We start from the raw sequence: 12,671 nt of genomic DNA on the forward strand, positions 1-12,671 counted from the left end.
GTTAAAATATGGCATTTCTATATTTGACATCACGTAATAAAATTGCGGACAATTTACTTTTACAGTAATGTTCGGGGACAAGTTATAGTAAACTTTGGGGACATTTAAAAATATTTTCGGGTGAATTTAAACATTCTCCGGGCGTTAGGAGACCTCGAACTTTTCTTTTAAAATGATGCCGCATTAATCAAAAATCTAAATAGTCTCCAAGAATATCTTTTTAATCGAGAACTTCACAAATATGATACAACTTTGGGGACCTAACGTTCAATTTCGGGGACAGTTCAGTTTTTACAAAAAGTTCAAAATACTTGTCTTTTTTATATTATAGTATTAATAAATTACGACAATAATAAAAGAAAATAATTTTTTACACTTACCAGGGTCTGATGTATCTAGGACAGGTGGTTGTTGAGATAAAGGACCAGGTGTACTACCAGCGCCCGGCGATCTAGCATCTTCGTTCATGGCTCCACCATATGATAAAGATGAACTAGGAGGCCGCTGTAAATGGAAAGAAAACGAAAAAAAAATTTATAAGTAAATTTTGCTATATGAAAATATTACAACCAAATATACTAAAAATATAAAAAAATGCGTAAGTAAAAAAAAAACAAAAACAAGTGGGTGTTAAAAAGGATAATAGTAACAAAGTAAACCCAAAATTTAAAAAGGTGGAAGAAATTATTTTGGTAAATTTTTAGTGTTTAATTATATTGAAAGTTAATAAATACTTTTTTATTGAAAGTAAAAAATAAAAAAATAAAAGTGGAAGGAATTACTTTATTAAAATTCTATTATTTTTTGTTTAATTATATTGAAATAAAAAAATATATTTAAATTTAAAAAACAAATGTGTGTTAAAAAGGATAAGAGTAACAAAGTAAACTTAAAATTTAAAAAGGTGGAAAGAATTATTTTTGAAAAAATTTTAATTTTTTAGTTTTATTGAAAGTAAATAATAAATTTATATTGAAAGTAAAAAAAAAATAAAAGGGGGAAGAAATTACTTTAGTAAAATTATTTTATTATTTTTTTAATTATATTGATATAAAAAAAAAGATTAAACAAAAAAAATAAACAAAACCAAATGCATGTGAAAAAGGATAATAGTAACAAAGTAAACTTAAAATTTAAAAAGGTGGAAAGAATTATTTTAGAAAAAAATTTTAATTTTTTAGTTATATTGAAAGTAAATAAATACATTTTTATTGAAAGTAAAAAATAAAAAAATAAAAGTGGAAGGAATTACTTTAGTAAAATTCTATTATTATTTTTAATTATATTGAAATAAAATAAATATATTTAAATAAAAAAACAGAAACAAATGTGTGTTAAAAAGACAAGAGTAACAAAGTAAACTTAAAATTTAAAAAATTTGAAGAAATTATAGTAGTAAAATTCTATTAATTTTTTTTAGTTATATTACAAGAAAATAATTAAATTATATTGAAAGTAAAAAAATAAAAAAAAATAAAGCTGTAAGGAATTACTTTAGCACAATTCTATTATTATTATTTTTTTTAATTATATTGAAAAATTTAAATAAACTAATTAAAAAATTATAATAAAATAAATTAAAGTAAGCTATATTAAGAAACATTTTTTCTTTCTACACAGACGAAAAAGACTGTTTTCCATATGTTTGGGTGTAAAAATTATATGTTTGGAACTCAAATTTTTAACACAATATTTTTAAGTGCAAGCATATACTGTTCATAAACTACCATAACATGTTTAAGACATATATATTAATATCTTGGAACATATTATGATTGGGACATAAATTTTTGTAAATATAATATGCTTAAATGCAAAACATATATTAATTAGGAAATATATGTGTTTAGAAGAGAGACCTAGAGAGTATACTGCAAGTAAAATAATGGAAGTAACCAATTGGCGCCTTAAAAATATATCCACACAAAGAAAATTTCATTAAAATTTTTTACTACCAGCGTATTCCCTAAGGTGAAACATAATATGTTTGAACAATACAAATAATATTTTGTTTGCACGAATCCTGAAAATATATATATACTTGAAGCAAAATGTGTTTGGGGTATATGCTACAGAAGCGATTTTTTTTGAGGGTGTATTCTTTCTAAAAACAAATATATGCATATTTTTTAACTTATTCAATTACAAGAAAATTTTATGACTACAAAAATTACTTTGCAATTTAAAATACATAAAACGTCCATAAAAATTCTTTAAAGCTCCCCAAAAAATATTTTCTCCTTGTCCTCTTAGGTGTTAAGTAAACGAATAGGCCGCTTCAAACGTTTTGCAAACAGGAGGTCTTACACGGCTTGGTATTTTATTTTTTAATTCTTGGCTTTTGTATATGAGTGACTGTCTGCTTTCAATGCTTCTTAAATATGTCGTATGCAAATGTAAGCACGTTTTTTATCGAGGTGTAATTAATATAATTAAAAATACATTATACAAAAGTGAAATACACACAAAGATTACTTTTTAATACAAAGCGAAAAAAAAACAGAAACACAATAACCATGAGTCCAGACAAAAAGTACTTAACAAGGTAGCATACAGCGAAAAAAAAAACGCATTTTTTTCCTAAAGACTTTAAAGACATTAAAGAAACCTTTATGAATTTCAATTAAATTAAAGACAAATTATTTATTTATTACCTTTGTTTTGTGTGTAAATGGTCATATTATTGAAAATAAAAACCTAAAATGTCTAAATACATATGTCTAGTTATAGTCTAAGCTGTCAATTAGTTTATTCTTATGGATGGCATTACGGTGGGGTGGGATTTTGAAAAACCACTGTCTTCTTTTATGCAAAAGCCGCCAAGAGATGTCAAAATGTCATAGTCAATTGTATGAAAAAGGGCTATTTTGGTTTTAGGACAGTATCGTATACAGTGTCAATTGTTGTCGATGTGGTGTGAGGACTGTTGTTAGGTTTTTTTAAGGAAAGTAATAGTCTAGACTTAGTGACTATACATGGCATGCTAGGTTATGGGCTAAGAAATTAATGCAGAAAATTAATATGGCTGATGATAAGTTGAAGGCAATGGTAGACTTGCTTGCGGCGACGCACAATAAAATTTCTAAGCTTTAGTTTTATTTTTACCTCTATGGTACAAAAATCATGATGGTGGCATACTAATTTTCTTTACAAAACCCCCTACCTCCATTGTTTCGGCCGTAGAGGTAAACGCAAAAAAATAGTTATGAATTATTAAATAGTATTAATACACTGAAATAAAATTACTGGTTAGAAAATCACATTCAACTGACTTGCCACCAGGGATTCAAATTTAAAAGTCCAAACGAAATATGAGAAAATTCATGTAACCACCTCCATTAATCGATGATTTATTTATATCAATTCTTTATAATCATTTCAATTCGATTGTTGAAATGAAACCCTGTATTCCATTTGCTTCACCATACCAAAGATTTTCTTTCAATGTATGTCCAATGATATTTTCTTTGCTCTTTCATGTGAGAGAAAACTTTTGCTATTTCTTCATTTTCTTGTATAAACTGAAACGGAACCACAGGAGTTCTAGAAGACTCCAGGATGGCATTGTATAGCGTAACCAACTATGTCAGGGCCAGACTACACAGAGTCTTTTACTGGATATAATTTACGCTTTCCAAAGCTTCGTATACCTGTTGCAGATTGTTTTTCTTCATTTTTAATACAAAACTGAATCTTCATTGGGTTTGTTTGTTTTTTTACTCTTTTGAAAAATATAAATATAAATTTTAAAGTTGTGTTTTTTTTTTTTTTTTATTTTGTATTTTTATTTTTTATAAAAAAAAACACAGACATTGACCAACCATTTCTTTGGCTTGTTTTGGGGGGCCTTTTAGCAGTGGGGTCTTTGTTCTTCACTTGAAAGTTTATTTGGTTTGAGTGACTACTGTTGGCTGTTGTGGTATGTCTGACTGACTGACTGGCTGTTTGACTTTCAAAAGTGCGTGCTGTGAATTTTATTAAATATGAAGGAATATTTGTTGAATTAATATACGAGCACCGTTGACATTTTCCCAAAGCCTTGAATTTTAATATAGTTTAGTTTTGTATAATACGAGGTGAGAGGAGAATAAATATTTAAGTGTTTTTTTTTCAAAAACTAAGTAAATATATAAATTAAATGATAAAGAATTAAAAAAAAAAAAAACAAAAAAGTAAAAAAAACATATGAATAAATTACAATAAATTTTATACAATAAGATAATATAAAATTATGATTAATCATGTTTTTATAAATTAATTTAAAATTAATCAAATTAAATAATATAAAATAGTTGAAAAAATATTAAATAAAAAAAATGTATATCACAGTTTTTTTAACTAAATAAATAGATAAATAAACAATAAATGCTAAAAACTACAATAAATTACTAAAAAAAATAATAATAAAATAATATAAATTTAGCTTAAATTAAATAAAGTTTATTAAATTGTAGTGAATTTACTTAAGATAAATAATAGAAAATAATTGTAAATAAATAAACAGGAGATTAAAACAATCAATTTTACAAATATTTAAACATTTAAGTTTTTTTTTTCAATAACTAAATAAATAGATAAACTAAATGATAATGAATAAAAAAAAAAAAAAAATGTAAAATAATATATGAATAAATTACAATAAATTTTATACAATAAGATAATATAAAATTATCATTAATCATGTTTTTATAAATTAATTTAAAATTAATCAAATTAAATAATATAAAAAAGTTGAAAAAATATATATTAAATAAAAACAAAAAAATATATCAAAGTTTTTTTTTTGTTACTAAATAAATAGATAACTAAACAATAAATGCATAAACTACAATAAATTAATAATAAAATGATATAAAATTAACTTAAATCAAGTTATTATAAATTTATAAAAATTAAAAGAAATTAAATTGTAGTGAATTTACTTAAGATAAATAATAGAAAATAATTGTAAATAAATAAATAAAAAACAGGAGATTAAAACAATAAATTTTATAAATATTTAAATATATAAGTTTTGTTTTCAAAAACTAAATAAATTGATAAATTAAATGATAATGAATTAAAAAAAAAAACAAAAAAGTAAAAAAATATATGAATAAATTACAATAAATTTTATACAATAAGATAATATGAACTATGATTAATCATGTTTTTATAAATTAATTTAAATTTAATCAAATTAAATAATATAAAATAGTTTAAAAATATATATTAAATAAAAAAAAATATATCACAGTTTTTAAACTAAATAAATAGGTAAATAAACAATAAATGCATAAACTATAATAAATTAATAAAAATAATAATAAAATAATATAAAATTAACTTAAATCAAGTTATTATAAATTTATAAAAATTAAAAGAAATTAAATTGTAGTGAATTTACTTAAGATAAATAACACAAAATAATTGTAAATAAATAAATAAAAAAAAAAACAAAAATTGAAACAATAAATTTTATAAAATAAAATAATAAAAAATTATATTAAATCAATTAAATTTATTTATATTAAAAAATTTATTTAAATTTATTTATATTAAAAAAATAAATTTTAATGAGTTTATTTAGTGAATTCTATTTTAAATATAATTATAAAAAAAAAAAAAATATATATATATATATATATATATATATATATATATATATATATATATATATATATATATATATATATATATATATATATATATATATATATATATATATATATATATATATATATATATATATATATATATATATATATATATATATATATATATATATATATATATATATATATATATATATATATATATATATATATATATATATATATATATATATATATATATATATGTTTATATGTTTTATATATATATATAAAACATATAAAAGACAGTTTCCATTAGAAAATATTAAATAGTCACAGTTTATATATTTGTTGTTTTTTTTTTAATTTCAAAATTTTATAACATTTTCCCTTATTTTGCCTTTTGCTTTTTCAAAATGCCCTAGATCATTATTTTCAAGTGTTTTCTTATCTCTCCTCTGATATTTTTTGCCCTCTCTACATGTGTTATTCATTTTCACTCAATTGTTAATTACTTGCTTCTACAATTCCCTTCCATTAAACTATAAAAAAAATATTATTTTAATTTTTCCCCCTTATAGGGTATCTTGGGTGGCAAAGGGATGTCTAAAGTTCTTTGGCATTTAAAGTGATCAAATATATAATAAACAAATAATTGAAAAAAAAAATCATACAAAAACCCCCAAAACAAAATTTTATGAGGTATTAAACGATCGATTAAAATAACATAAAAATGATATTTAATAAAGAGTTTTTAAGTGGAGTCGGCTTAGAAGAAATCGCATCGTAAAAAAAATATTTAATTGTTTTCAATTGAAATTATTCAAATGGGATTTTTATGAGAGAGAGAGAGACATTTAAATGCTTTTAGTTGTTGACTTTAAAAGCATTGATTAGGCATTTCTAGAATTAAAAGAAAAAAATCTTTATACAAAGGTATTGATGAGCAATTATATTTATTAGAGACATAAGTTGTGATTTTTTTTTTATATGAGCTTATATGGCTGGGTTTTATTCGAGACAAATTTGGTGAATTTTATTATAAGAGGTTATATGGCTCTCCGATTCCCTAACATACACATATACGGAAGTTTATCTTACATCCGGTTACAATTCATATTATCGAAAAAAGAGCCCTTTATTATTGAGTGAATGACAATCGGAGATTGTTATTATATTTTTTAAGACGACACCATAGATCCTTAAACAATGTGGTATCACAATGGACTGAATAGTCTAAGTGAGCCTGATACATCGGGCTGCCACCTAACCTAACCTAACATAGATCCTTGGGGGTAATAATATGAAGCAAATTCTTTGATATCAAATAACATTTAATTTTATAGGTGGTAATTGATTTTTATGGGAAATATTCAACAGAAGTTTGGGAAAAAATTGGAATTTCTAAATCTTGATTTTTAAACAACTAAAGATGTCAACTTTATCGCAAAAACAATTATAATAATATTTAAATTATTTAATAAATAAATTATTATTATTGTTTTTTTGTAATTTTTATAATTTATTATAATTTATTTATTAAATAATTTAAATATTATTATAATACTTTTTGCGATAAAGTCGACCTCTTTAGTTGTTTAAACATCAAGATTTAGAAATTCCAATTTTTTTCCCACACTTCTGTTGAATATTTCCCAAGGAATAGCGTAAAAATCAATTACTACCTATAAAATTAAATGTAATTTGATATAAAAGAATCTGCTTCATATTATTCCCCCCCAAGGATCTATGGCATACATCCGCCCTCCCTCCCTCTCTCACTCACTCACCCTACCGATCTCTAATATAACACCAGCCAATTATAGAACATATACTTAAATATGCGAAAAATTATACATCATTCCAGAAGAGTAGGATAAACATCGAAGAGCTGAGGAACTTAAGGCAAACGTCAGACGCCCCCATAGCTTCTGGTGCATACACATCTACGTTTGCCTTGCCACACCTAAATCCTGGCCTGGTGACGAGCAGGTCTGGGTGTTAACAATGAACAATGTGAAGTGGGAAAAAAAATAGAATAGAAATAACAACATACTTGAAATCAACACAACAACAGCTTGAGGAACCACAGTTGTACTCTCTCTCGGAACAATTACCACCAACAACAACAAACAATAGCAACACACCAGAAATACAAACAAATTAACAACAAGTCCTGTGGAATTAAAAGCTGGATGGCTGGCTGGTTGACTGGGCTGACGCTTTTCAATCCAAGCGAGGGTGAATTATACTAACAGTGGTCCTTGAATTTGATGATGCGAATGTACTTGATATGTGTGTGTGTGTGTTCGTGTGCGTGTATATGAGATTGGTTTGAAGTTTGGAGTGCAGTATACTGTTGGGAGTTTCGTCCATTCGCTTTGGGAAACACAAGGCGGCAGCAAACATACGCAAATACCCAAAGGACATAAGCTTAAACGAACGTCAAACTGAAAATGATTATTTGCGATGGGAAGACGCAATACCAAACATTGAATTATGGGTGGGTGATGTCCTCGACCCAATGTTAATAGTCAACCCTAGGATTTAGAAGTCCTTGGCTCTCTAAGTGTGTGATGTGTAAGTGACATCAAAAAATCAAATAGAGAAATTATGTTTCCTTTAGCCAGAGAATTCTTCCCACACACAAAAGGGATGGATTATTTTTTTTCGGTGTTTTCCGAAATAACATAGCAAAACACTTAAGTGTTGTAGGAAAACATTTTCTGAAGGGTGCCAATGTTGAAAATCTAACCTAGGAAAAAATATTTCCTACGATAATTTGATTGTTTTGCCATTTGATGAGTGTGAGTGAGACTTCAGGAGGGTGGTCATCAAACACAAATTACAGAACAGACACTATAATCATTTTTGGTTGAACGTGTGCCTCCACAATCGTTAAGCTACTCCAGATAGACTGATTTTATGTTTTTTGGGTGACTAAGGGTAAAAACAAAAATACTTAATGATTATATAGCACAAAGTGACAATTATCTGGTTGTATGAAAAATAGAGTATTATTATTATTAACATGGATGATGGTGAATAAACATACAAGGTGTTTACGAAAATGAAATTTTTTCCCTACACCAAAGTTAATTCATAAAGTATGGGAAAATATTTAAGCCATGTAATAATCATCATCACCATCATCATCCACCAACCATCTCATCTTAGTGTCAAATTTTGATTTTGAGGGTTGACCAAAATATTTTAATCTCTATATTTTTTTTTTTCAAACCCCAAAAAGAAGACATCATTAGTTAGAGATTTATTCTAAAAAAAAAACATTTGGAGGTTGAGTTTTGTATTTATTGATGGAAATGGTTTTTAAATGCTCATCTCCTTTCTACTTGTGCAGAAAGGAGATGAGCATTTATGAAATGTGTGAAATTGTGTGTAAAGTTTTACAAAAAACAAAAGTAATTAAATGTTTTTCTATTTATCTTTTCAATGTTTATATGAAAAGCTATTGCTTGAACAATATCAAAAAAAAATATATATCCCCCAAAGGAAGAAATTATTTATAACTTGGCCAAAAGTTTATTTCTTGTAACTGTTGTTGTAATGATGATGGCAAGCAATGACCATTACTTAACAAATAACTTTGTCGGTTGGTATCTTAATGTGGCCAAGGAAAAATATTGTTATTCAATAAAGTGTTTTTTGTTTGGCCAAAACAAAAGTTTTGGTTTCCTGGATGTCTTTTGTTTGTTTCATAAATTTGAAGGGGAGAGGATAAAGTTTTTTTCTTTTCATATAAAACCCAGCAAAAAAATTTGGAAGTTCTTCTAAAGGCTCACTAACTTTAAAAGCACTTTCAAAAACGTTCTCCTAAAGAAGTTCTTTGTTTTAACTGCACAGGAATTTGAGAATTTGAGTGAATTTTTTATAACTCGCTTTTTTCATATTTTTAATGGGAAATTTAGAATTTTTTTTTTTTTTGTTTCAAATTGTTTAAAAACCGACCAAGAAGTAATAAAATGATACAAATTATTTAAATTTTGCCAAAAAAAAATGCTAAATCCATTCTAGAAAACTTGAGAGTTTTTGAAAATACTTAATGGGAAATTTAGATTTTTTTTGTTTCAAATTGTTTAAAAACCGACCAAGAAGTAATAAAATGATACAAATTATTTAAAATTTTCCAAAAAAAGTGCTAAGTCCATTCTAGAAAACTTGCGAGTTTTTGAAAATATTTGATGTCAACCGTTCCAGACAAACGTTAGAATGCATTAAAAAACAAAAAAAAAATTAAATTTATTTATTTGTCAAAATATCGCAAAATCGCTTAATTCACATCCAAAAATACTGAATTCGCATAACACCTTAAGAAGTGATGCAAATTCAGTGCGACGGCTGTTGAAATGGTGGACATCCGTCCTATGACAAGCCCATGTTAAAATCATCGCTTCTGAGCCAATTTTGCACCACTTCCGGATCCAAAAAGAACATTTTCACAACTTTTTGGACGACGCTTTTTTTGCTGGGGTATGTAATGTTATGGAGACAATTTATTTCAAAACTTTTATATATAATAATTTATATAATATTTTTAAAAAACAAAGAAACTAGGGAGATATTTTCAAAATAGAAATCAATTTAATAAATTTTTTAACTGCTTACACTAAAAAAAAATATTTACGTGATATTAAAGATTACGCAACCTAAATTTTAGGATGCGAAATTTACCAAATATTAAGGACAAATTTCTTTAAAATAATGAAATTTTAATTAAAATAAAGTTTATAAACTTTTCTTCAAAAATTTTCTTAATTAAATTTAGAACACAAATTTTGCAAATTTGGGTTCCACCGTTAAAGTCCCATGTCTTGGAACCAAGGCTAACTTTCCTTACAGTAAAGAATTACATTTTTGATTTAAACAAATTTTCCTTAAATTAACTGAAATATTGAAACTTTAGATTTAAGATAAAAACGCTTCAAATATAGGTTAAGACTTATTTTGAGGATTTAGCGTCCTTGGTTTAAAGTTTTTTTTTTTTTTAATTAAGAAAACATTTTTTATTTTGAAGTATCCGTTATAATTTGGACTTTTAAACTGGCATTTGTTTGTACGTGAATAGCTTTATTAATATACCGGAAAAATATAATGGAAATTCGATAAATGCGATCTGTATCCTAATTTTAAGTTTATTGGTCGTAGATTTAAAGCCAAATAGGTCGCTAAAAAAATTCTTTATTTTAAAGAAGCCGCATATTTGGCTCGGAAACAATACCAAAATTCTTAAGGGAAGGTAAAAATCTTTGGATCCAAGTAAATTTTTTTGTTGAGTGTAAGGGAAAAAGTGCTAATTTTTTGTAGGGTATATTAATCTGAAGATCAGTGAGCATATTAATAAGGGTATACGCTTTTCGAGAGAAATATGCATCAGCACGATATAGGGTAACTATATCTTGCATATATTTTGAGGACAAGATATTTGCTACTTAAAAATATTTCTCTCCTCTTTATCATTAAATAAATTTACATTTTATTATAAGATTTTTTTTTTTTTCAAATATTGATTTCAATCATTAATTTTTTTTTTTTGCTTCCATATTCAATCATTTAATGATCCCCTGGTTATTAATGGTATTATAAGAAAATAGATTATTTTGGAAGCCAAAAGCTCAAATGCATCATAAAATTTTATGAAATTATTATTACCATAATTTAAAATCAAGCATTTCATTGAACATCAAAATGATCTGCATTGAGGCATGTGATTGGAAATGAGAGTAAAAGAAACTAAACGAAAAAAAAATAAATCTTAAAAAAAAAACATATAAGTAAACATATTCCTATTAAACCATATAGCCAAGTTTTGTTTTACGATCATTTAACACACTCTCTTTGGATTTTATGGAGCACAGGCAAATAATTGCCAATGGGATTTTCCCCTTCATTGCATAGAAAGATGATGGATTTTTATGGCTTGTAAAGATTTGTAAAGAATTTTTCAAAAAAAACTTTAGTTATGCATGATTTCCTAAAAAACAAAAAAAAATATTTTGAAGACAGATGATAGGATTTCTCAAAGAGTTTTTTTTTTGTTTGAAAAATTCCTTTCCATTCATAATGATAAAGATTAGCTGATTTTTTTTTATATATTCTCCTTTTTGTTGCTGTTTGGCATCATAATATTTGGCGAAAAGGTAGGAAATTTAATATGCTTGACGGCTTTTGGCCTTCTGTTAAGCTTAAAAGAGAAGACAAAAATATTCAAAGCTAGCAAGTGCTAAAAGAATGCCTTGTTTAATCCTCTCAAAAAAGTGTTACAAAGTCTCCTTTAAGTCTTTCAAAAAATACTTGCGGATAAAAACAGGCGGCTTGATTCCTTTTCTATACAAAAAAGAGCAAAGATTTTTTTGTAGCTTATACTTGCTTCATTGAAACTAAAAGATTTCTTTAACATATCAAATTTCCTTGAGAAAAAATTCAGTTCATTAAGAAAGAGCCGTATTTTTTTGATTACGAAAAAATATTTATAACACTCAACACGTGGAAGTGTTGTTGATGTCGGTTTCACCCTTTCTTCTATAGCCACCACCCCCCTCCCCACCCTATAGCCCTTTCCAAAAGGGGACTTTGAATTAATAACTTATCAATTAATATAAATTAAGTTATCAAATTGCATCTTAAGCCATCCAATCAGACTAGCTGGCAGCCAGGTTGTGTTGCGCTGTATTTTCCAATACATCAAAGTAAAGCGTTTAGTGTAGTTTTTTTTTTCGTATTTAATAGGAACTTATCAGGTAACATGATGTTGTTTTTTTTTACTATAATTAAATATTTACGTATTTTTCTTTGTTGTATTGCCTGTACGAAAACAAATTTCATTGAAGTATTATTGAAATAATTTCCGATAATTCCATTCCAACGTTTATCATCATCCTCATCTTTGCATGTTTCCAAGCAATTATTACAAACTAATCGAAAAACAAATGAAAATGGCTTAGAGATAGATGTCTATAAGACAAAATGAAAAAAAAAAAACAATATTCAAATTAAAATGCATTAGAATAAATTACAAAGCTCCGGGAAGAGGAATGCCTATGAAACAGTTCATGCCTTACTTCGATGATAAAACAAATA

The 12,671-nt window shown here is 25.6% G+C and overlaps 1 protein-coding gene across 2 annotated transcripts in view; it reads right to left on the reverse strand.

The window, feature by feature from the left end:
* Window positions 1–12,671, reverse strand: part of hth (Meis homeobox homothorax) — a 267,103-nt gene that overhangs the window by 143,102 nt on the left and 111,330 nt on the right. For both annotated transcript variants that reach the window (XM_075295992.1, XM_075295919.1), the window contains exon 7: window positions 381–504. In XM_075295992.1, the coding sequence (XP_075152107.1) occupies window positions 381–504 (124 nt within the window). The remainder of the gene's footprint in view (window positions 1–380; window positions 505–12,671) is intronic.

Source organism: Haematobia irritans, chromosome 1, assembly GCF_050003625.1.
Source record: "Haematobia irritans isolate KBUSLIRL chromosome 1, ASM5000362v1, whole genome shotgun sequence".
Lineage (NCBI taxonomy): Eukaryota > Metazoa > Arthropoda > Insecta > Diptera > Muscidae > Haematobia > Haematobia irritans.